Source organism: Podarcis filfolensis (genome assembly GCF_964270895.1).
Source record: "Podarcis filfolensis genome assembly, chromosome: 13".
NCBI classification, from domain to species: domain Eukaryota; kingdom Metazoa; phylum Chordata; class Lepidosauria; order Squamata; family Lacertidae; genus Podarcis; species Podarcis filfolensis.
Window position 1 is genome coordinate 19,227,648 of NC_139615.1, and position 24,113 is coordinate 19,251,760.

Below are 24,113 nucleotides of genomic sequence, written 5' to 3' on the forward strand. Positions count from 1 at the left end.
TACGAAGTTTGCTCCACTCCCTTTTTTCCTCTGGCGTGTGGCCCTGGAAAGGTTGCCCAGAAAGAAAGTGGCCCTTGGGTTTAAAGAGCTTCCTCACCCCTGATGTAGTAGGAATTCTGTCAGGTTTTCAGCCATGTGGAAGAGAAAATGTTTCTCCAAAGCTGGGCAGGTGCTACCACATACAGTGGTACCTCGGGTTAAGTACTTAATTCATTCCGGAGGTCCGTTCTTAACCTGAAACTGTTCTTAACCTGAAGCACCACTTTAGCTAATGGGGCCTCCCTCTGCCGCCGTGCCGCCGGAGCACGATTTCTGTTCTCATCCTGAAGCAAAGTTCTGAACCTGAAGCACTATTTCTGGGTTAGCGGAGTCTGTAACCTGAAGCGTATGTAACCTGAAGCGTATGTAACCCGAGGTACCACTGTAGAGTGCAACAGGTTTTTTTGGGGGGAGGGAGTATTAATTCGGTTTAAATCAATTCTCTCAAGATGTTGGCATTTTCCTCCCCTGCTCAGGCCCAGAGTGCCGGGTCTCAGCTGCTCCTGCAGGAATCCATTGCCAAAGACTTCGTTCAACGCCTGAAGCGCCGAATGGGGCAGCTCCGCGCGGGGGACTCTCTGGACAAGGCTGTGGACTTGGGAGCCTTGGTCAGCGAGAAGCAGCGGCACGCCATCAAGGGCCTGGTGGAGGAAGCTCGAGCGGAAGGCGCTGAGGTGAGGGGCTTGGGCCTCTTGGGGCTTCTGGAGAAGGGGGGTGGTCTTTATGGCCACACACACACCATATGTTTAAGGTGTTGCGATGCTGCTTCAAACAGACATGGCTCAGAGGACCGGAGAATTGTAGAGCTGGAAGGGACCCTGAGGGTCATCTAGACCAACCCTCCTGAAATGCAGGAATCTTTCACCCAACGTGGGGCTCAAACCCATGTTCCTGAAATTAAGGGTCTCATGCTTTACCACCTGAGCTATCTTGACATGGTTTCCCCCAAATAATTGTTGCGGTGGTGGTGTAGTTTCTTAAGGGTGCTGAGAGTTGTTAGCTGTCTCCCCTCACAGAGTTACGACTCCCAGAATTCCCTGTGAAGAGGGGCCAGTTGTTAAACCACTCTGGGAATTGTAGCTCTTGCTCAGGCGCATGACAAAGCAATACAGTGGTGCCTCGCAAGACGAAAAGAATCCGTTCCGCGAGTCTCTTCGTCTTGCGGTTTTTCCGTCTTGCGAAGCAAGCCCATTAGCGGCTTAGCGCTATTAGCGGCTTAGCGGATCAGCTGATAAGCGGCTTAGCGGATCAGCTGATAAGCGGCTTAGCGGCTTGGGAAAAAGGGGGGGGAACCCCGCAGGAACTCGCAAGACATTTTCATCTTGCGAAGCAAGCCCATAGGAAATTTGTTTTGCAAAGCACCTCCAAAATGGAAAACCCTTTCGTCTAGCGGGTTTTCCGTCTTGCGAGGCATTCGTCTTGCTGTATTCTGTATTCTGTATTCTGGCATTCTGTATTGCTGTATTCTGTATTCTGTATTCTGTATTCTGGCAGGCATTTTACAGTAGCGTTTCCGCTTCTGTTTGGTTTTATGACGATTTTATTGTTCTGTATGATTTCTTTTCTGTAGACTGCTTAGCAAATAATTAGCAGAAGCCTTACATTTTAAAATGTGCAATTTCAGAATGCTTTTGGCATGGCCTATTCCTGGATTTTAATTTTTTAAAAAATCACCTGGTTTGTAAAATATGTCGCCTCCTGATTGTTTTGCCATTTTAAACTGTGTTATGCTCTTGGGCATCTCAGTGATGCGATATATAGAAATAAATCATTTCCCTCCCTTTTTAGGTTTTCCAGGCATGGGCATCCCTCCCAACAAGTGGGCTGTTCTACCCTCCGACCTTAATCACCGGCGTGTATCCTACCTCCCGTTGCGTCAGAGAAGAGGTAGGAGGATGTGACTGCCAAGACTTTAGTCCCATAGTTTTCTGGTTGGTGTGAGTTCCCCCACCCCCCAAAAAAAGATTAATCAAGGGATATATTAGTTGTTCATAATTGTCCACTTGTTGAGCCTGTCTAGGAAATACAATTAACCAATAGGAGAAGGGAGCCCTCTTTTGGCAGAAATCAGTATTACCACATAAAAATACTGTTTACCAAAACTCTCTGGAGGGCCAAGTTTGCCTATGCCTGCATTCTAGGATTGGACTTCGCTGCATGTCAGAACCTAGAATCCTCTTCCTCCCTCCCCCCTCTTGTTCAAAATTTGTTTCGTGTGTTCCAGATCTTTGGCCCTGTTCTGGTATCATTGACTTTCCGGACAGCCAAGGAGGCGTTGGCATTGGGGAACAGCACCCCCTATGGGTTGGCTGCCAGTGTGTGGACGGAGACCCTTCCCCTGGCTCTGGAAGTCGCTCACAGGTAGGTTTTGTCACTCCAGTCTAGCTTTCCCAACCCACTAACACAGAAGTTTGCCAATCACCCAAGAGGCTGTCTCTGATCTGGTCCATGCCTGCAGTAGAACAAGGCGGTAGAATCATGAGGTGGTAGAGTGAAATGTTTCACTTCAGAATGCAAGTGGGGAATAGCATTTTTTTTAATGGTCTTCTGCTTTATTTTATTTTTAAAATCTTTCCTGCAAGTAAAACAAACAAGCAGGGAGAAAGGCTCTAGCCCAGGGGTAGGCAACCTAAGGCCCGGGGGCCGGATGCGGCCCAATTGCCTTCTGAATCCGGCCCACAGATAGTCTGGGAATCAGCCTGTTTTTACATGAGTAGAATGTGTCCTTTTATTTAAAATGCATCTCTGGGTTATTTGTGGGGCCTGCCTGGTGTTTTTACATAAGTAGAATGTGTGCTTTTATTTCATCTCTGGGTTATTTGTGGGGCATAGGAATTCGTTCATTATTTTTTTTTTTCAAAATATAGTCCAGCCCACCACATGGTTTGAGGGACGGTGGACCAGCCCATGGCTGAAAATGATTGCTGACCCCTGCTCCAGCCTGTCCTGTTCCATTTTGTGCCTAGTTTTGCCTTGCAGATAAATGCCCTTTGCCCCTGTGTTCTGGAGTGGTACGGTCCATTCTGCCGCCTCCATTGCATTCTGCTGCCAGGCTTTGCACAGACCACGTGGAGCAATGTGAGGTGTTTTCCAAAATGCCTCAGAACCTGAGTTCCCTCAGAAGATTTAAGGAGCCCTCTGTACAGGGCCAGCCTTCTCTGACCCTCTCCCATTCTACCTCCCCAGTTTGCAGGTGGGGACTGTCTGGGTCAACGGCCACAACATGCTAGATGCTGCATCTGCCTTCGGGGGCTACAAGGAAAGCGGTTATGGCCGAGACGGAGGCAAAGAGGTTAGCAGGAAAAGCTGGCGCAGAGGGATCTCTGGGGTCTGGCTCTGATTTGTTTGGGGGGGGGGAGAGATACAAAATAAAACAATTTGACTTTTCAATTTTATTATCTTCTTTGCTCAGGGCCTTTTTGAGTACGTGAGACCAAACTGGCAGGCTCGCCTGCATCCCGGCGCTGTGGATCTGGACTTCAAAACCTTTGCTACCTCACAAGGGGCTGAAATCCCCTCAGTTGCTGCAGACAGTAGAGTCCCACGTTCCTCAGCGTCTGACCTGGAAGGAAACATTCCAAAGTAAGGGTGTATTGGGCCAGATCCAAACCTCGCATTCAAAGCATGTGACTCCCCCCCCCCAGAAATAACCCTGGGAACTGTAGTTTGTCATGGGTCCTTGGAATTGCAGCACTATGAGAGGGTAACTACAGTTCCCAGGATTCTCTGGGGCTTTAAATGTGCTTTAAATGTATGGTGCGGATCTGCCACTTAGAATGTGCCTGCTTTCACTGTGCCCCCACTCCAAACCCCCTCTCCAGAATTATGCTTTAAATGTAGGAACTTGGGGGGGGATTTGCTTTGGTAAAGTTATGCAGCCCAACCAGGGTGGATAAAAATCAATGAATTTTTTAAAAATAATAATAATAAACCCATTTTAAAAAATTTTAATCAGATTTTTTTTATTTAAATCGGATTTTAAAAATAAAATGCTTTTGGGGGGGAAATCTTTCTAAAGATTTCTATTTAAGTTACATTGTAGTCCAATAATATTGTAGTCCAATGTATTCATCAGGAAATAAGGATTTGTTTTAAGTTTTTCATGTGTGCTAAAACTCAGTCTATGGGTTATTTTATTGTTTAAGCACATCAGTTAACAAACATGGATAGATGTGCTATAATGTTATTGTTTTAGTTAAATAAATTGTTCAAATTGTTATTAAGGAAATGATTATTTTTCTCCTTCCAAGAAAGTACAGAAGAAAAGTTGTCCAAATATAAACAGTTAACTTATTAAACCTCACAATAATTTCATAATTATCTATGTATTTCTAATACAGCAGTATAACCAAATCAGTAATTTTTGACATAACAGTAAAAACTACTCTGAAAATTAGGAATTCCAAAAATGAAACCTTCATCTGGTTGTAAATATTAAGATTATACTAGCAAGAATCAGTCTTTCTGGAAAAAATAATGATTTAAATCAAGTCTTACTGACTAGTGATTTAAATCAATTTGATTTAAACCAAATCCACCCTGAGCCCAGCCTCAAGAGTTCTTTCCCCTAATCCTTTGCAAGCCCTTTCCACCTTCTCTTTTGTGCTTAGCTCAGCACAACCACTAGAATGGATGGCTTCCTGAAGAGATGAACTGAGGAGAAGGGTGTTGTCTTTTTTTTCCCCATGGAAGAATTCACATCTAGCTATTTACTGTGAGACTAGGGTTAGACAGGCCTTTTCTTGCGATCTTAATTCGCAAACTAAAAGTCCGGGAATTAGGGGGTTTGTGTAGTAGGGGCTGAGCAAGAAATCTGTGCCGTTTTGGACTTCGTGACGAAAGGTGACATGTGTGGCGTTTTCTCTGAACCAAGCAGCCCAGTGAGCTAGCGGCACAAAATGCTGGGCCTTTACCCCTTTCCCTTCTCCTCTGTGATGGCAGTGTGGACCGAACCTACAAGCTGTACTACGGGGGTGCGCAGAAGAGGCCAGACTCCATGAGTTCCCGAGCCATACTTGACCACACTGGCAAGATAGCAGCTTACGTGGCAGATGGGGGCATCAAAGACATCCGTAATGCTGTGGAAGCCGCCCAGAAGGCTGCTCCGGGGTGAGTCTGAGCAGGGGAAGGAGGTGGGAGGCAGAGGAGAACCACTGTCTCAATGGGAGTCAGGTAAGCAGTGGTGCCTTCAGGGTAGGGATTGAGGGTTTGGCCCCACTCAGCAGAAAGGGACCCTAAAACACAGACATTTTACCATTCAAAGAGGACTGTCCACATTAAGTCCATAAAGGCCTCATTCACACTTTTTAAAAAATTATTATTATTATTATAACAGTGGTACCTCTAGTTGCGAACGGGATCCGTTCCAGAGGCCCGTTCACAACATGAAAAGAGCACAACCCGCAGTGGCGCATCTGCGCACACGCAGGTTGTGATTCGCCGCTTCTGCGCATGCACATGATGTCATTATGCGCTTTCCGGTACTTCCGGGTTGCCGCGGGATGTAACCTAAAAGAACGTAGCATGAAGCAGACGTAACATGAAGTTACAGACGCTTCAGGTTACAGACTCCGCTAACCCAGAAATAGTACCTCGGGTTAAGAACTTTGCTTCAGGATGAGAACAGAAATCGTGCGACAGCAACACGGCGGCAGCAGGAGGCCCCATTACCTAAAGTGGTGCTTCAGGTTAAGAACAGTTTCAGATTAAGAACGGAGCTCCGGAATGAATTAAGTTCTTAACCCGAGGTTATGCGGGGGAAGAGCAGAGCTGCGTGGAGGAAGCGCGCCGGACCCCCTGGTCAAACTTGACCCCCCTTCCAATAGGTTATGGGTATCAGCAATAAAGATAAGCAACGTTCGTGCGTGTGAGAGGGCTGCAGCCAAAGGCCAGCAAGGAGAAGCTGGTGCCAGCAGAAGCGAAGGAAGCTCGCTGGGAAGTGAAAGCTGCAGGCAGAATCGGCTGAGGAGCAGCCGAAGGCCAGCTGATGAGACGCTGGGAAAGGGAAACTGCAGCCAAAGGCCAGCCAGGAGTTCGCTGGGAGGAGCTGAGATCTGCCGGACCGGGAGGTACCTGTAAGTACACTGGGCCCCCGGGGAGAGATGGCAGACAGCCAGAAATCGCGTGCAATCCCTTTTGAAGAGGCAGACGGGAAGGAGCCCTGGGGAGAGTGGCAGGCACTGAGAAGAGTGGGAGCCACATCAGAGGGGGCCAGACGCCAGCCTGAGGGACGTCCAGGAGGGGCTGTGGGACGCCCTGGAAGCCCAAAGTGGGCTGAAGTCGTGTCTGAAAGCTGCTGCGATGTTTTGACACGCCAGAGAGACAGGCAGCCGTGTGCTGGGAAGCTGCTGAAAGCTGGAAAGAGGAAAGCAGTGGCAAGCTGTTCCTCTGGAGGCTTTGCACCAGAGTTTGGGGGTGCAGGCCAGAAAGGCCATTCCAAGGGTCTTGAGAGTGCCCAGGCTGTTTGGCAGGAGCTGGAAGGGGTTTGCAGAGAAACCACAGCAGAAGCCAAAGGCCATTTTCCCAACGGCAGAAAAGCCTCAAGGAGGAGGGCTGCTGGAAAGGTTGGGGGGGCAGAAAAGACCAAAGGCACGTTTGCAAAGTTTTCCACTCGGAGATGTTTTGCTTGCGGTTCTCCGGAGCACCTGCGCAGAAGCTGTCCACAGCGAGACAAAGGGCAGGAAGGTCCCAAGGACATTTCCCATGGGAACCAGGCGGGTTTCCATGGCAACTGGGCCTGCAGAGGGAGCAGGCGTGAGAAACAAGAGACGTTGACTGCTTCGATGGCTATTGTGGAAAACACCACCTGCAACGAGAGCTCCAAGGTCGGGAGGAGCAAGAAGTCAGTTGCTAAGGCAACAAAGAAGGACAACTCCAGTGGGGGGAGGGTCCTACGTTGGGTTGTTGACTCAGCTGCGAATGCCCATTTGGTAACAGCGCCACCTGATGGACAAATGTGGAACTGCAAAGCTGTTTCAACTGAGAAAACTGTTAGATTTGCTACAGGTGCACAGGGCCGTGTAACCCATATTTCTAACTTGTTCGTCTCTTTTTTACAGGCTGAATTGAAGGTTTATGTTCTCCCTGAGATAAAGCATTGCTTGCTGTCTGTACCTTCTCTTTTACAGGAGGGATATTCTGTGAGTTTTGAAAAAAATGTTTGCACAATTTCCAGAGGTGGAGAGCAACTGGTACGTGTTGGGAGAAATCAGAACAATCTCTTTGTTTTAGAATCACCTCTGGAGGGTGAGGGGAATGCCGGGAAAGCCACTGATCACACACATGTGTCGTGTGCTTGCGTGTGGCACAAGAGGATGTCACATGGGTCCTGCGAGGACGTCCAGATGTTATCAGAGTGCACCAAAGGTTGCAAGGTAAAAGAGTGTGGGAAACCTTTGAATTGCAAGGCTTGCAGGAAAGCCAGAAACAAGGGATTTAGCCATCCCAGAGTGGAGAGAGTGACCACAAAGCCTTTTGAGCTTGTGCATGCAGACCTTATAGGTATGCCTCAGCCAAGTCTGGGCAAAGCCAGGCATCTGCTGGTGCTGACAGATGATTATACGCAGAACGCATGGGCTTTCACGCTGAAAGCTAAGGAGGAAGCAGCGCAACTGATCAAAGATTGGGTTGCAGAGGTGGAACAGAGGTTCTCCACCAAGGTGCAAGGTTTCCAGTTTGACCGTGGTTCTGAGGTCACTGGGTCTGCTCTAAAGGGTTTCTTTCGCCAGAGGGGGATACGTCACAAGGTGACTTCTCCTCAGAAGAGTGGCGTGGCAGAGCTGAGGAGTAAAGCCCTGGTTAGAGCATCCGAGATCCTACTGGATGACTCTGGTTTGCCTCACAGTTTTTGGGGGGAGGCGGTAAAAACGGCCAATTTCTCGATGAACAGGTGCTACAATGCAGTGGTAGGTGACACCCCGTATTTCCTGCTTCATCGGCAGAAGCCGCTTGTGCATTTCTTTCGCACTTTTGGTTGCAGGGCCATGGTGCCTGTACCAAAGTGGTTGCAGCAAGAAGGTGGTCCAAAGTACCAGGAAATGATCTTCTGTGGGTATGAACCCGCAACCAAGGGGTGGAGGTTCGCATACCCAGAAGGTGATCAGACCAAGCTTCTGGTCAGCAAGCATGCTGAGTTCAAAGAGCAGCAGGGAAATAGGTCAAGGCGCAAAGTCAGCCATGACGCTGTCTCAGATTGTCTGTCTGACTCTGAGGAGGAAAGAGAGCCAGAATACGAATCTGAGCAGGAGGGAGAGCCAGGTAATGGTGATCTGGTCGATGATCAGGATCAGGACCAGGGGGAGGCGTCTCCACAGGTTGTGAAAGGAGTGTCCAAGAGTGAGCCCTCATCTCCTGTGCGCATAATGGAGAAAGCTCACAGACGTGTCAAGTCAGAGGGGGAGTCTTCTGATGAGGAAGACACACAAGCTGGCCCCAGTGGGTCAGGAGAAGAATCCCAGTTTGTGCCCAGGCGGTCTTCACGGGCAACAAAGGGAATTCCACCTGAGAGGTTTCAGGTCACAAATGCGTGGGTTGGTTTCGCACAGTGCGAACCTGAGGTATGTGAGGTTCAACAGGTGCCCAACAACGATGCCAGGACGGGGCGGAAGGCAATGGGGAAGGTGTTGAACACTCAGAAGTCCTCTCAGAATGTGATTCGAGAGGGGGTGTTGAGGGGGCTCAGAACTTACAGGGTTAAGAGTTCTGAGTGATGACGCCTCACATTCTGAGGGCGGGCAGAGAACACGGAAGGGGCGTGGATTTCTGTGTGTGCTTTCAGTCTGTGTATTTGCTCTAAGGAGAAAGGAGCAACATGGGCGAACTCTCACCGGGAAGATTTACGATGTGTTGATCTGTACGGAATAAAGACTTTAAGATAAGGAGAGCTGCGTGTCAGCCTGAGTTATTGCCACCACACGACAAAACGTTCTTTCTTCTGCTTCTGCTGAGTTTACTCTGCTGGAGTCAAAGGTTGCAGGGGGAAGAGCAGAGCTGCGTGGAGGAAGCGCGCCGGACCCCCTGGTCAAACTGCCCATGTTGCTCCTTTCTCCTTAGAGCAAATACACAGACTGAAAGCACACACAGAAATCCACGCCCCTTCCGTGTTCTCTGCCCGCCCTCAGAATGTGAGGCGTCATCACTCAGAACTCTTAACCCTGTAAGTTCTGAGCCCCCTCAACAGAGGTACCACTGTATTATTATTTAAATTGATATACTGCCCTATACCCGGAAGTCTCAGGGCGGTTCACAGAACAAAATCAAAATATAAAACCACAAAATGCATAATCAAAATAAAAATAACAGCCCCCCCCCCCCCCGCTTTTTTTAAGGGTACAGGATGTCAACCATGATACCTCTTTAAACAGCCATGGCTTTCCCCTAAGAATTCTAGGAACTGTAGTTAAGGGTGCTGAGCGTTCTTCAGAGACCCCCTATTCACTTTGCAGAGTTGCAATTCCCAGAGTGGTTTAACAATCAATCCCTTTTCCCAGGGAACTCTGGGAATTGTAGCTCTGTGAGGGGAATAGGGGTCTCCGAAGAGCTCCCAGCACCCTTAATAAAGTACACTTCCCAGAATTTTTTGGGGGAAACCCCGGCAATTTCAAGTGGTGCCATAACACTTTAAATGTGTGTGGTGTGGATGTGGCTTATGTCCAGAGTCCAAAAGTACTTCACTGCTGCTGCACTGCAGGTAAGACTATTCAGTCCTAAATAAATAACTTAATGTAACAGAAAATACAAAAAGCTCTGCTATGGAACTGTAAAGCAGGGGGTGCATTTGTTCTCCGAAAAAGTTTCGTGTTTGAGCGGTAGGACGAGGTCTCCAGGGTTCATGAGGCCCCAGATATACCTTTATAGTTTTGCCTCTGTTGTAATACAGTTCAATATATTTTACATGCATTTGGAGTCATTGATAAATGTACAGTATGTCACTTTTTAAAACAAGAAAACCCCACTTTGATTAATTATCTGATAACGAAGCATATCCTACAAGAGTAACAAGTCTTTAAAATGTCTTAATTGACGTGAGAAGATTGATTTGCTATGAACTGCTCTGTTTACAAGAACAGCAATTATGCATTGCGGTGCTTCCAAGGGAGGCCAGGGGGCAGAACTCTCCGGAATTGTGATTAGGCTCTTGTGAACAATTTTGGCACATGCACACAAACAAAAAGAGGCAGGCGAATCGCTCGTGGCATTGCGGCTCCTTTGTTTGGCCAGGTGTTTCATTTCTTGAGTCAGAGACAAGTTTTTCTTCGCCGTGATCTTGACAAACCAACAGAGGCAACGGTCTTTGCCATAGTCTTGGGGAAAGATTGCCATTCTGCCCCTTGAGTCAGTTGGACTGGCCTCCTCCCCACCTCCAAGCTGACAATGGGTGGCCTGGGTTTTCAGAAGGGCTTCCCTCCCCACCTGCCCCCTAACATACATAGGCCTGGCTGCCTCCTGCTGAATCAAATAAAGTGGTTCATCTAGAGGTGGGGAACTGGATCCATGCAATGGGTGGGATCGTTCTCTCCTCTGCCAGTGCAGGCCAAAATCCAACCAACTGCCAGTCGCCTGATGCCACAACCAGGTGACCTTTTGGATCTTTCAAAGCCCTCTGTGCTTTGAAGCTGCAGGGGCAGGAGGCTACCGGTCTTCCAAAGCTCTCTGATCCCCAAGCTGCCACACACAGAGCTTTGTGCAGGGGCTTTGCTGATTGGCAGTGCCTGCGAAAAGGCAATGGCAGTTGCCTTTCAACTGTTTTCACCTGTCCCACAACCGCAGGTGTGGCAGGCTCCACCCTGTTCCCCTTCCAGCCATTCTGAGGCATATCTGCAGGGTGCTGACAGACGTGCAAGTTGAGAGCCTTGCAAAGGCCTGTTTCCTGATCGTGTGCGTTTGCCACAAGGGCGCTTTTGAAAGGTACTTCCAGGCTTCTTTAAATTGGCCTTGCATATCGGACCTTCTGCATGCAAAGCAAGGGCTCTACCATGGAGGCAAGGCCTCTGAAGGCACCACCTTGCAGCAGTGGAACTGAGCCTGAACAGTGCCTGGGCCTGGGGATTTGCAGGTCCATTGTTCCATAGCACGAGAAAGGTGAGATACAATCAGGGATGACGCATCCTGTTTTGCCGCTTGAGAAGTGCCGCCCTGCCCTGTGACACTTGGTCTGCTGCACTGGCGCAGATTTCTCCTGATGTCGCATGATTTTGGCGACATCTTGCCAGAAATCAGTGCTGATGTCAGCGACTGAGGCATCAGGGTGCCCATGGAGATGTTGTCCCTACCTGAGGCAATGGCTTTATCCCACCTAATGTCTGGGCCGGAGCTGGATACAAGTGTAGGAAAAACCAAAGGAAAATCCAATTCCAAAACATCTCCTTCCTCCAGAACATTTCTTCCACATAATGTGGACACACAAAGCCCTAAACGCCCAAATAGCCAAAGGAATGCCTTTCCTTATTTATGCTGGGCTTTCCTTTCTTGGACAGGATGGGAAACTTGTAGGCCTCTGGAAGTTGGTGGGTGAAAACTCAGCCCCAGCGAGTGTGACTAATGGCCAGGGATGCTGGGAGCTTCATGGATGGATGGATATTTGTTTCCTCCTTCCTCCCAAAGGAGCCCAGGGCAGCAGACAACAGATGATTAAAACAGTAAAAAAATATGTGTAAGAGAATCCAATACAGCTGCAGGCAAAAGACGATCTCAGTTGAAAAGCCTTGTGGAGAGATGAAGGCTGTAATCCAACATCATTCTTCTGTATTTACTGGCACGGGTTGGGGAGAGATATGCCTGGGAATCCCTATACTAGTAAAGTAACTTGGCTGGCTTCGGGTGCTACGCAGAGCACCTTATAATAATAATAATAATTTATTATTTATACGTTGCCCATCTGGCTGGGTTTCCCCAGCCACTCTGGGCGGCTCCCAACTGAATATTAAAAATAATACAGCATCAGACATTAAAAACTTCCCTAAACAGGGCCGCCTTCAGTTGTCTTTTAAAAGTAAAATAGTTGCTTATTGCCTTGACATCTGCTGGGAGGACATTCCACAGGGCAGGCACCACTACCGAGAAGGCCCTGTGCCTGGTTCCCTGTAACCTCACTTCTCTCAGCGAGGGAACTGCCAGAAGGCCCTCGGCGCTGGATCTCAGTGTCCGGGCTGGATGATGGGGGTGGAGACGCTCCTTCAGGTATACAGGACCGCAGCCGTTTAGGGCTTTAAAGGTCAGCACCAACACTTTGAATTGTGCTCGGAAACGTACTGGGAGCCTTGGGCAAGGGATGGGCTCTTTCAGCTGTTCTACCTCAGAGCAACTAGGCCTGAGAGTCGGCACCAAGGTAGACAGGCCAGCAGTGTGACCTGGTGCAAGGCAGCTTCCCCAGTGCGTAAAGGGAGTTGCAGACCCCCGGGCCTTTGTCCTTTTCCCCCAGAGGGCTTTTTCTCTCAAAGATGCTGAGCCCAGGGGACTTTGCTCAGGTGAGAATCTCAAAGTCCAGCAGCGCCAAAGTGGCAGCCGGCCAGGTGGTGATGTAAGCCAGCTGCAGATAAGGCACGAGGGGAAACCGGGGGAAAGGAAAAAGGAGGTTGCATTGTGCTTTGTTTCATGATTAGCGTGATAGGGTGTGCATTTTCATCGGTTTTTATTTGTCTGAAAACTGCTTAGAGGACTTTGGTCAACGGGGTGGTCTGGAAATGAAGCGAAGTGGGAAGTGGGAGGAGATACGGTAGGCAAATACACCTGCTCGCTTGCCAGAGCTGCTCCGTTCTCAACCGTGACATCTCATATCTCGCAGGAGGCTGGGCTAGCAGCCTGTGCTCTGTTGTTTAGGTTTTTTTAACAGCATCACCAGGTGCGATGCAAGTGGACAGGCCCCTGCCCTGAGGAGCTTACAGCCTTAAATTTGAGGCATACGGAGGAGACAAAGAGAAAGGGAGGGAAGGCTGCTGTAAACAGAGAAACGATATGCCACTGGCTTTGGTCCTTTTCTTAAAATAAGGATAAGGTGACACCCATAGTCATCAATAGGCCTGTTCCCTAGTTGTCACGATAGCCAACGGAACCTGCAGTCCAGGCTCAGACGCCGTCTGCTTCTGAAAACCAGGTGCTTAAGACAAACGCTGCGAGAGAGCGCTTGCCTCCCTGCCATACCTGTCTGGCTTCCCAAAAGCACCTGGCTGTGGTCACACTGGGAATCCGGAATCAGAACTTGATGGACCAGGGCAAATTTCACGTCAGGTCCCTAGTTCGGTGTGATGTGCTGAAGCCTCAGGCTCATCTGCTCCTTCCTCTCCTCTCGCACACGAGGTGGTGTTCAGCTACGTTTTATTCAGAGCAGATCTACAGAAATTAATGGACCTAACTTGGGTCATGTTCCTTTATTTCAAGTGGCTCTACTCTGAGGGGGAAAACTGTTGAATATTGCCCATAATGATTAGCTCCCTTCTTTCCAAGTTTGAGGCCAACCATGGTTTGCCATTTCTCCATACCCAGCAAACCATGGTTTGCACGTTTCCTGGCATAGAGCTTGATCCTAGCTTTGGTTCGCCATTTGCGGGATGAAATAGGAGACTGCAATTTGCCTCAGACCAGAAAAAGTGGAGGAAGGAGTTTCCATGTGCTGAGGGGGCGGGGGAGAGGGTGGCAGGCTTACACCAGGTTTCTTTCTCTAGCTCCAAACCATTGCTGCTATTATTATTATTACTTATTGCTATTATTATTTATACCCCACCCATCTGGCTGGGTTGCCCCAGCCACTCTGGGAGGCTTGCAACACATATAAAAACAGAATAAAACAGCTGGATGCTGCATCTGAACAATCTCAAGAGTTGCTGTTTGCATGAGATTTTGGTTACGTTCACCTTCACCCTACTCAGCAAGGCCCTCAACGGAGGAAGAATTAGAACAAGGCGAAGGAATAAGATTTTGATTTACACCCACTCACTTTGGAAGCTCCAGCAGATCCTCACCAACGGCCATAGAGTGCCTGCCGGTCTCAAGACGTCCACTTTTAGATGGCGAGCCAAAGTTTTGTTGACAGATGCACAGCTGTGTGGCTCTTTTTCTTTTCTTTTTTTTTAAAGATATTTATTGAGATTTTACAAAAAACATAAGTTTACAAAATAGAAAAAAGTCACATAGAAAGAAAAAGATACAAAAAAGAAGACATGGAAAAATACATAAAAGAAAAAAAAAGAGGAGTAAAAATACAAAATACAAAAAACAAATAGATAAAAAAGAATTAAAAAAAAAACAAATCCGTTTTTAGTAACTTTAAACTCGTTAGCTTGTTTCCTTGACCTCCTCACACCTCCCCTTTTTGTATTCCCATTTAAATAATCAAATCAGCAAATCCTTACCCTCTTTCGTTTATCTTAACTCTATATCTTAATATATTATAACTCTATATTTTCATCCATTTATCAATTCATTTTTGCATATTCTTATTAACTTTGTTGCTAATGCCACTTATTTTCAATCCAACATCATTTTAACATTCATTAATTTTACAGTGTTTCTGAAGGTAGTCTTTAAATTTCTTTCAGTCTTCTTCCACCAACTCTTCTCCCAGGTCTCGGATTCTGCCAGTCATTTCCGCCAGTTCCATATAATCCATCACCTTCATCTGCCACTCTTCCAGGGTGGGTAACTCTTGTGTCTTCCAATACTTTGCAATAAGTATTCTTGCTGCTGTTGTTGCATACATAAAAAAAGTTCTATCCTTCTTTGGCACCAATTGGCCGACTATGCCCAGGAGAAAGGCCTCTGGTTTCTTCAGGAAGGTATATTTAAATACCTTTTTCATTTCATTATATATCATCTCCCAGAAAGCCTTAATCTTTGGGCACGTCCACCAAAGGTGAAAGAATGTACCTTCATTTTCTTTACATTTCCAACATTTATTATCGGGCAAATGATATATTTTTGCAAGCTTGACTGGTGTCATGTACCACCTGTAAATCATTTTCATAATATTCTCTCTTAAGGCATTACATGCCGTAAATTTCATACCGGTGGTCCACAACTATTCCCAGTCAGCAAACATAATGTTGTGACCAATATCTTGTGCCCATTTGATCATAGCAGATTTAGCCGTTTCATCCTGCGTATTCCATTTTAACAGCAAGTTATACATTCTTGAAAGTATCTTAGTTTTGGGATCTAACAGTTCTGTTTCCAATTTTGATTTTTCCACCTGGAAGCCAATTTTTTTGTCCAAATTATAGGCCTCTCTTATTTGATAATAATGAAGCCAGTCTCGCACTTTATCTTTTAATTTCTCAAAACTCTGCAATTCCAATTTGTCTCCTTCTTGTTCCAGTATTTCCCAATATTTCTGCCATTTGGCCTCCATATTGAGCTTTTTCTGAGCCTTCACTTCCATTGGTGACAACCACCTTGGGGTTTTATTTTCCAGTAAATCTTTGTATCTTATCCAGACATTAAACAATGCTTTCCTGACAATATGGTTTTTAAATGCTTTATGCGCTTTAACCTTGTCGTACCACAAATATGCATGCCATCCAAAAACGTTGTTAAAACCTTCTAGGTCCAAAATGTCTGTGTTCTCAAGAAGCAGCCAGTCTTTCAACCGGCAGAATGCTGCTGATTCATAGTAAAGTTTAAGGTCTGGCAGGGCAAATCCACCTCTTTCCTTTGCGTCAGTTAATATTTTAAATTTTATTCTGGGCTTCTCGCCCTGCCAGACAAATCTAGAAATGTCTCTCTGCCACTTCTTGAAACAGTCCATCTTGTCCAAAATTTGCAATGATTGAAACAGAAATAACATTTTTGGCAATACATTCATCTTTATAGCTGCAATTCGACCCAACAAGGAAAGCTTCAAATTTGACCATATTTCTAAGTCTTTTTTCACTTCTGTCCAACATTTCTCATAGTTATCTTTAAATAAATTTAAGTTCTTAGCAGTCATATTAACCCCCAGATATTTTACTTTCTTAACTAATGTTAAACCTGTCTCCTTCTGAAACCTCTCTTTCTCAATTGGTGTAAAATTTTTCTCAAGCACTTTGGTTTTTGACTTGTTCAACTTAAATCCTGCCACATGACCAAATTCTTGAATCAATTCTAATACTCTTTTCGTACTAGATTCTGGCTCCTGTAATGTCAAAACTAGGTCATCTGCAAATGCTTTCAATTTATATTGTTTGGTTCTGACCTGAATACCTTTAATTAGACGGTCCCTTCCAATCATATTCAGCAAAACCTCCAGAACCGAAATAAAAAGCAATGGGGAAATTGGGCAGCCTTGTTGTGTCCCTTTCTCTATCTTAAATTCCTCTGTCATCACATTATTAACTATTAACTTAGCCTTTTGTTCTGAGTAAATTGCACTTATAACATTTTCAAACCCTTGGCCCACCCCCATTCCCTGAAGATTTTTCTTCATAAAATTCCAAGAAATATTATTAAAAGCTTTTTCCGCATCTATAAAAATTAAAACTGCTTTGGTATTGATGTTCACTTGCAGCTTCTCCAAAATGTTAATTATATTCCTCGTATTGTCAGACAGATGTCTCCCTGGGAGAAAGCCGGCTTGATCTTTATGTATCTCTTCGACTAGTACCTTTTTTAATCTATTAGCTAAGATATCAGCAAAAATTTTGTAATCCACATTAAGCAGGGATATGGGGCGGTAGTTCTTAAGTTGTGTCTTTTCAGACTCAGTTTTTGGTATAAGTGTAATGTAAGCTTCCTTCCACGACTCTGGCGCCTTTTTCCCCTCCAAAATTTCATTACAGACCTCCTTTAGTGGCTGAATTAACCAATCTTTCAAAGATCTATAGTATTTGGAGGTTAGACCATCCGGCCCTGGAGATTTACCCAACTGCATGTTCTGAATGGCACCTTCAACCTCCTGTTCTGTAATTTTGTGATTCAACATTATCCTATTTTCTTGAGATTTTTTGTAATCCATTTGTTCTTAAAAATTGGTCTAAATCAGTCTCTTTCTGTGGCCCTTGTGTATATAATTGTTTAAAATATCTCTGGAAGCACTTTCTAATCTCCAATGGATTCTGTATGTTCTTTCCTTCCACATCCAAATTTGTAATGGTGTTTAATTTTTGTCTTTTTTTCATCTGCCAGGCTAGCAGTTTCCCGCATTTATTAGCCAATTCAAATGTCTTTTGTCTCATCTGCTTAATTTTCCATTCTACTTCCTGATTTATCATTTTCATGTATTGTACTTGATATAGTTTTATTTCTCTCAGAATCTCTTGCGACTTTGGTTTCGCTCTTAATTTCTTCTCTCCTTCTTTTATTTTTTCCAAAATTTTACCTTTTTTCTCATTTTGAGTTCTCTTCTTTATTGCGTTCTGTTGGATCAGAAACCCTCTCATGACCGCTTTGCTTGCATCCCAGATTACTCTTTTTTCAACCGTGGTATTCAAATTTATCTCAAAATAATCTCTCAAGATTTTTTGGGCCTTCTTAGTAACCTCTTGATCTCTAAATAAGGTGTCATTCATCCTCCATCTGAAGGAACCGATTGGTGTTAGTTTCATCTCCATCTTCACCGCATTATGGTCGGAGCAAGTTTTTGGGCAAATTTCCACTTTTCGAGTCTTAGGTGCCAGTGCTCTAGTTATCCATATTTGGTCAATTCTTATCCATGTCATTTTGGCTTCAGAGAAGAATGTTCCCTCTCTTCCAAGGGGGTTCTTAGTTCTCTAGATGTCAATCAAGTCCATATTGTCAGTCAGTTCAAAAAAAGTTTTTGGTAGTCTGCCATCTTTAGTTACAACCTGTCTCTGCGACTTACCCATATTTGTAGATACCACTCCATTCATATCTCCCATCATGATAATGTTGTAGTCCATGTAGTCAAGCAATGTCTCATGCAATTTCTTGAAGAATTCAGATTTCCCCTCATTTGGTGCATAAATTCCTACAATCAAAAATTTTTCTCCTTGTGATTGAATCTCAATTGCCACAAATCTTCCTTGTTCATCTTTAAAAACAAATTTCAGTGATAGGCTCTCTTTGGCATAAATAACAACTCCTCTCTTTTTAACCTTGTCCGATGAAATAAACTCTTGGCCCAATCTTTTATTAATCAGTACTTTCCTGTGAAGCCTTATCACATGAGTTTCCTGTAAACAAATTAAGTCCAATTGTTCCTTTTTCAATAAATGAAAGACTTTCTTCCTCTTCTCCGGGGAATTAAATCCATGAATGTTCCAACTTAATAATTGCAGAGACATGGTGTGGTTATTCTATTCTCCTCCAACTGCTCCCAAAAGTTCTTATTGTTCTGACGGTGGTATCACTTTTTTAAGTTTGTCCAGTCCCAAAGGTGGTGGTACTATGCCTAGTACTCCTGATCTTAAAGCTCTTAGCTCTTCTAGTACTTCTTTTTGCAGGTCTTTTTCGTGGTCTCTCAAAATTTTTTCCTTATCTTCCACTGATCTTATTTTGAACTTTTTCCCTTTAAAGGTAAAAGATAGTCCCTGGGGGAATTCCCACCTAAAAACAATTCTGTTTCTTCTCAATAGGGCCACCAGATCTCCGTAGTTGGTTCTAAGATCCAGTAGATGTTTCGGTATATCCTTAAAAATCTCCACTCTCGAGTCGTTGATCTCCAAAGTCTTCTCGAAGTGCGCACTCAGTATTTTATCTCTCTCTAATTTCGTTCGGAGGGTAACCAAACAGTCTCTCACCCTGTTTTTTCTCCCTCCTCTTCCAAGTCTAAACGCACGTACTATCTTAAAGTCTTTCTCCAACTCCAAATTCCAAAATTTTCCAAATTCCTGCGTAAGGTAGTCACTTAGGTTATCTTTTTCAAGTTCCTCCCCAATGGGCCTCGGCCTTTGCATCGACTTCATCCGGTTGGAACTGAATCCGCAGCAATCTTGGAAGCCGCAGAGAAGATTGCTGTTGGAAACATTGCGAAAGAGCTCCGATATTTCCTATAGTTCAGCTTATAATAACCAACAGGTTCTTTTCATGTGGGCAGCGGCTGCATAATCCCTCTGTCGATTCGAGCCTTTTCTCTCCTGTTGCTCCGTATTGTCTGGTTTGCAGGCACAAAGCTCACTGCTGAAAGCCAGCCTCGTGCAGAGCCAGCCAAATAGAGATGCAATCGCTGATCACCATGAATGCACAGTGAAAAAGATGCCTGGCACAGTGCAGGGAGGCGGGCAGGCCTGAGGGTGTTTCTGCAATTTATTTTGTTTGGTTGGTTGGATTAGTTGCTGTGTTGAACTCCGTGGGGCTCAAGCTGGCATGAATGCTTCTTAACAAATATGCAGAGTCTGGGTGTGAGAGGCTGAAGAGGGATCTCCTGCTGCTAAGGATCACGCAGGGCTTCCTGGGCCAAGTTATGCACACAAAAACCCGAATCAATGGGCTTGCTTAGAATCTAAAGATTGTAACTGCAATAAAAGTCACGCCGAGGCATTTGTATGCCTATTACTGCATTCCATTATGAGTCATAACAGCCTGTTAATCTTTATGATCGCTTGCCTGGTAGATGCTTATTCATCTGTCTCTGGGCCTGATTCTGATACGGAAGCTTCCTTGGTTGCACCTGGTGGGTGATGTTCTCCAAGGAACAGGAACGGAGGATCCTGGGAACTGTAGTTTGCTAAGGGTACCTGCATTGGCTCCCAGTACATTTCCAAGCACAATTCAAAGTGTTGGTGCTGACCTTTAAAGCCCTAAACGGCCTCGACCCAGTGTACCTGAAGGAGCGTCTCCAGTAGTGGCACCCTTCTCAGTAGTGGCACGTGCCATGTGGAGCACCCTCCCATCAGATGTCAAGGAAATAGGCAACTATCTTACTTTTAAAAGACATCTGAAGGGAAGTTTTTAATGTTTACTGCTGTATTGTGTTTTTAATATTCGGTTGGGAGCTGCCCAGAGTAGTAGTAGTAGTAATAATAATAATAATAATAATAATAATAATAATAATAATATAATATGGTACTTCGAATGGTAGTTCTGTGAGGGGCAGACTAAAGTTCCCATGGTTCCGCAAAGGAAGCCATGCGCTTTAAATGTGTGGTGTGCACAGAACATTTCCTCCTGGCTCCATTCCCCCCTCTGTTGTCCCCTCCGTAAGTCCCTTGAGGGCAGCGTTAGTTGATGGTGTTGAAAGTTGTTAGGAGACCCCTGTTCCCCTCACAGAGTGATGATTTCCAGGGTGGCTTAACAGCCCGTCCTTCCTAAGAAACCTGTGGCTGTCTTATATCCAGTCCGCCTGACAAGCCCTTGATAACAGCCTGATAGGTCTCAGGGACAAAGGGCATCATCAGATGCAATGAAAAGGCTTGAGGCACAGGATCTAAAAGTGAAATTAGGAAACTGCTGAGGCTGGTAGTCAATGGGCCTGTGCAGGATGGTGAGGTGAAGGGAAAGGGGCGTGATAGAGAAGATGATGAAGAAATATAGGCAGGCCTGATTTTTGGTTTAAGGCCGCTTCCCATGGCCTGTGTTTCTTGAGATAAGGCAGCTTCCTTTGGCCTGTGTTTGCTGAGCATCAAGCCATCCATGCCACACAGCAAACGTCTTTTGAATCCCCAAGGGATTTCTCAAAATCAGAGTAGTTTTTTGGGGGGTGGGGGTTGCTGATTTTACAGGGAAGCGTTAAAAGTTTCACCAGGCAATGTTGCAAGTAGATATTTGGATCCTGGCCCTTGATCGCAATATCTTTTCCAGTTGGGGGGGGGGAGGTTATCCAGTTCTCCTTTCTTTTAAGACACTATAGGGATGTACAAGGCCTGGCTTCTGACAAATGGGGTGAGATTTGATGCAAAGTGACAAGATGTAGAGGCAGCTGCTAAGATACAGGCAGCTTCGCTTCCTGACAGTGTTGGAGCGATGACATTAAGCTCAGGGGGCTTCCAGTTCCGCCTTTGCCAGATGTCCACATCCATCTTTTCTGCTATGTCATCTGTGGGACTGCTCTCTTCCCTCTGCCACCATTTATTTCTGGCGATTCCTCCAGTGTCGTCTGTTGCTCGTTTTCCTGCCTTGTTTCTGTTCCTTTGAATGACATTTTGGTTCCTGCAGTACTCGTGTTTCCTCCTTTCTCCTCTTTCTTAATTTTTTTTTTTTTTTTTTTGGCGGAGTTTCCTGGAAATCAGCCCACATCCTTGCCACTGCTCAGCTGTTTTAAGGACAGATCTGCAGCATAAATATAGAATGCATCCGATTCATATTTAAAACACATTATTTGCCCCCCTCCCAATAATCCTCGGAACTGCAGTCCGTCTGTCCCCCCAGCTGCAGTTCCCAGAACCTTTAACAAACTACTGTACTGTTCCCAGGATTCTTTGCGGTGGGGGGAGGGAAGTCATGTGCTTTAAATGTGCCTTGGATGTGTAGATCTGCCCTAAATCTCCCCTGTTTCTGAACAATCTTCTCTACTCCCCCTCTCTGGCTGCCTGTGTTTGTGTGTTGTCTGTTGTCTATGCAAGTGTGAGGTGTCTGCCCACTGCCAGGCCTAGTCATGGCACTTTGGTCCTGCCCATCTTTGGTTCCAAGTTTTAAATCTTGGGTCCAAACTAAGTCAAATGCACTAATGGAAAAATTAGTGCCGAGTTGTGTTAGGGTGCTGCCCTGAGCACACTTGACTTACAGAACACGACTCGCTGAACACAGTTTCTCCCTGATGAAGGGAGCAGGAAGGACAGCAGGTGGAGATTCACAGCGGAAGGTGCCATAGCTTAGTGGTACAGTGGAACCTTGGGAGTTGGGCGTAATCCGTTCCAGAAGGACGTTCAAATTCCAAAATGTTCGAATTCTGAGGCACGGCTTCCGATAGGCTGACAGCTAGGCTTTTTGTGGATTGGAAGCTGTGTCGGATGTTCAGGTTCTGAGGAACTTTTGAAAACTGGAACACTTACTTCCAGGTTTTTGAGGTTTGGGAGCCGAAACATTTGGGAACAGAGTGGTTTGAGAACCGAGGTTCCACTGTGGTGTCAGGGGCCGGCCTGGGACTTTAACTCTTTTTTTTTCTTTTTTTCAAAGAACCCAACACAGCACAGGCCTAGCGATCACGGCAACTCTTCCCTGGAGGTCTTGCCCCAGTGAGGCAGTTGCGAGGACTGAAGGTCCCTGCCCTCCCACCACTCTCTAAGGCTTCTCCCTTGGGTCCTACCCCAGCAAGGCCCCTTCGCCTTGTCTCTCTTGGCTCCACCCTCTTCATTCCTCTCTCTGTTCTGGGAGACCAGAGGGGGGGAGCTGGTCACAGCAGGAGGGGGAGACTTCTTGGCTTCTTCAGCAGCCTTCACTCACCTCTGCCTTTTTTGCATCTCTCCCTCTGGCATTTGCCTGGCTCTTGTGGGGAATAGCAGAATGTTGGGCTGGGTGGGGATCTTCCATCTGATCCGAGAGGGGCTCCTCAGGCGTTCTTAGGAAGAGCAATGAAGCCTTCTGTGGTCTCCAAAGTGCACATCGCCAGGAGGTGTGAGACCACCAGAACCCACATTTCCTCTGCCTGCCCTTTTCCCCGATCTAACACGGAGTTGGTCTCCCCAGGTGGGCGATGCAGACGCCCCATGCCCGGGCGCAGATCTTGTACTACCTGGCTGAGAACCTGGAACTCCGCCGAGCAGAGGTTGCATCGCGGCTGGAGGCGTTGGCCGGTGCCAAGAAAGAGGCGTCTCTGCAGGAGGTGGACCTCTGCGTGCAGCGGCTCTTCTACTGGGCGGCGTACTCCGATAAATACGGAGGAGCTGTGCAGGTGCGAACTGGGCAGGCAGGGCCATAGAGCTAAGCACATGCCGTAGGACACTCCCCACCCCTATAGCTTTTGGGGGCTTGGCTCTACGGGCTTGGAAAGGTTTGGGAGAAGGGCCACAACTCAGCAGGGAAGCATGGGCTTTTCAGGCAGAAGGTCCCAGCTTCAGTTCCTGGCATGTCCCAGTAAAAGGATCCAGCAGCAAAGGATGGGAAAGGCCTTCAGCTGAGATCCTGGATTAAAGAGACACGAAACCTCCTATATCCCAAGGGATGATGCAGCCCAGACTGTGGGTCAGCTGAAGTTCCTCCCAGATGCCGAACAGCTGGATGGGAAGTTTTGCACATATCTTTTGTTTGGGTGACCCTGTTTTTTAGTCTCTATCTTTTAATGAGCACCATAGGATGTCTGCACTTAGCCAGATTAGAGAGAAAGGCAGACTTTGGGGAGAGGGCTGGATGGTGGGGGTGTCCACATGGAGCTTCCATTTGGGGGTGGGTTTATTATCCCCTTTCACAGTCTATATTCACCCCCAAAACCTCACTCACCGAACACCTTCTGCTTGCTTTTCTTTTTTTTATGCTTTATTGTTCACTATCACATCTTTACAACACCATCTTATTATCATCAAATCAAAAACATCATAAAACACATAAAGAATAGAACAACTTTCAAACAATAAGTTTCTTCATGAACATTAGACTTCCCTTCCCTTCCATATCCGTTACTTAAACTTGTCTGATTTATTATTAACAGAATATTACTGCTTCTATCTATTTTTTCTTCACATAGATTATCTACAGAAATTACTCTCTCTGTTGCAGGAAACCTCTTTGTACGGTGCCTCCCTCCTCTTTCGGGAGCCTCTCGGTGTCGTCGGCATCGCCTGCCCCGATGAACAGCCTCTCCTCGCTTTCATCAGCTTGCTGGCTCCTGCTGTTGTCCGTGGCAACTGTGTGGTGATGGTCCCCAGCGAGCGGTTCCCGTTACTCGCCCTGGATTTCTACCAGGTACGATTCTTTCTAGCCTATCTTGTAGATCTGGGTGCAGGGGGTCTGAGTCCCAGGGACCAAATGCAGCCCCCCAGGCCTCTCTGCCTGGTCCTTGTGACTTTTGCCAGGCCACATCCCTTACTAGCTCTGCTTAGTACCCTCCTTGAATGTTTTTGCACTGGCTGTTCCATCCACTTTTGTCTCTGGCACCACTCACCACTGCCATGCGACCCCTGGACGGGATTGTGGCCCTCAGGGATGCAGGAGGTTCCTTGTCCCATTTGTAGATCAAATAAAGTGTATCTCTGTGTCCGCTCCATCCATTCAGATGGTCTTTTATGCTTCGGTCATTTGTTCTCATTGGGTTCATTAGCATTTAAGTGTATAGA

The 24,113-nt window shown here is 46.2% G+C and overlaps 1 protein-coding gene across 2 annotated transcripts in view; it reads left to right on the forward strand.

Annotated features, from left to right (window-relative positions):
- Positions 1–24,113, forward strand: part of ALDH16A1 (aldehyde dehydrogenase 16 family member A1) — a 48,597-nt gene that overhangs the window by 12,663 nt on the left and 11,821 nt on the right. Inside the window, exons 9-16 of one of the 2 annotated variants that reach the window (XM_083580183.1) lie at positions 516–713; positions 1,828–1,926; positions 2,264–2,400; positions 3,226–3,331; positions 3,452–3,621; positions 4,981–5,148; positions 22,531–22,735; positions 23,557–23,742. In XM_083580183.1, coding sequence (XP_083436309.1) covers positions 516–713; positions 1,828–1,926; positions 2,264–2,400; positions 3,226–3,331; positions 3,452–3,621; positions 4,981–5,148; positions 22,531–22,735; positions 23,557–23,742 — 1,269 coding nt within the window. The remainder of the gene's footprint in view (positions 1–515; positions 714–1,827; positions 1,927–2,263; positions 2,401–3,225; positions 3,332–3,451; positions 3,622–4,980; positions 5,149–22,530; positions 22,736–23,556; positions 23,743–24,113) is intronic. The other variant, XR_014540725.1, reaches the window with a different exon arrangement.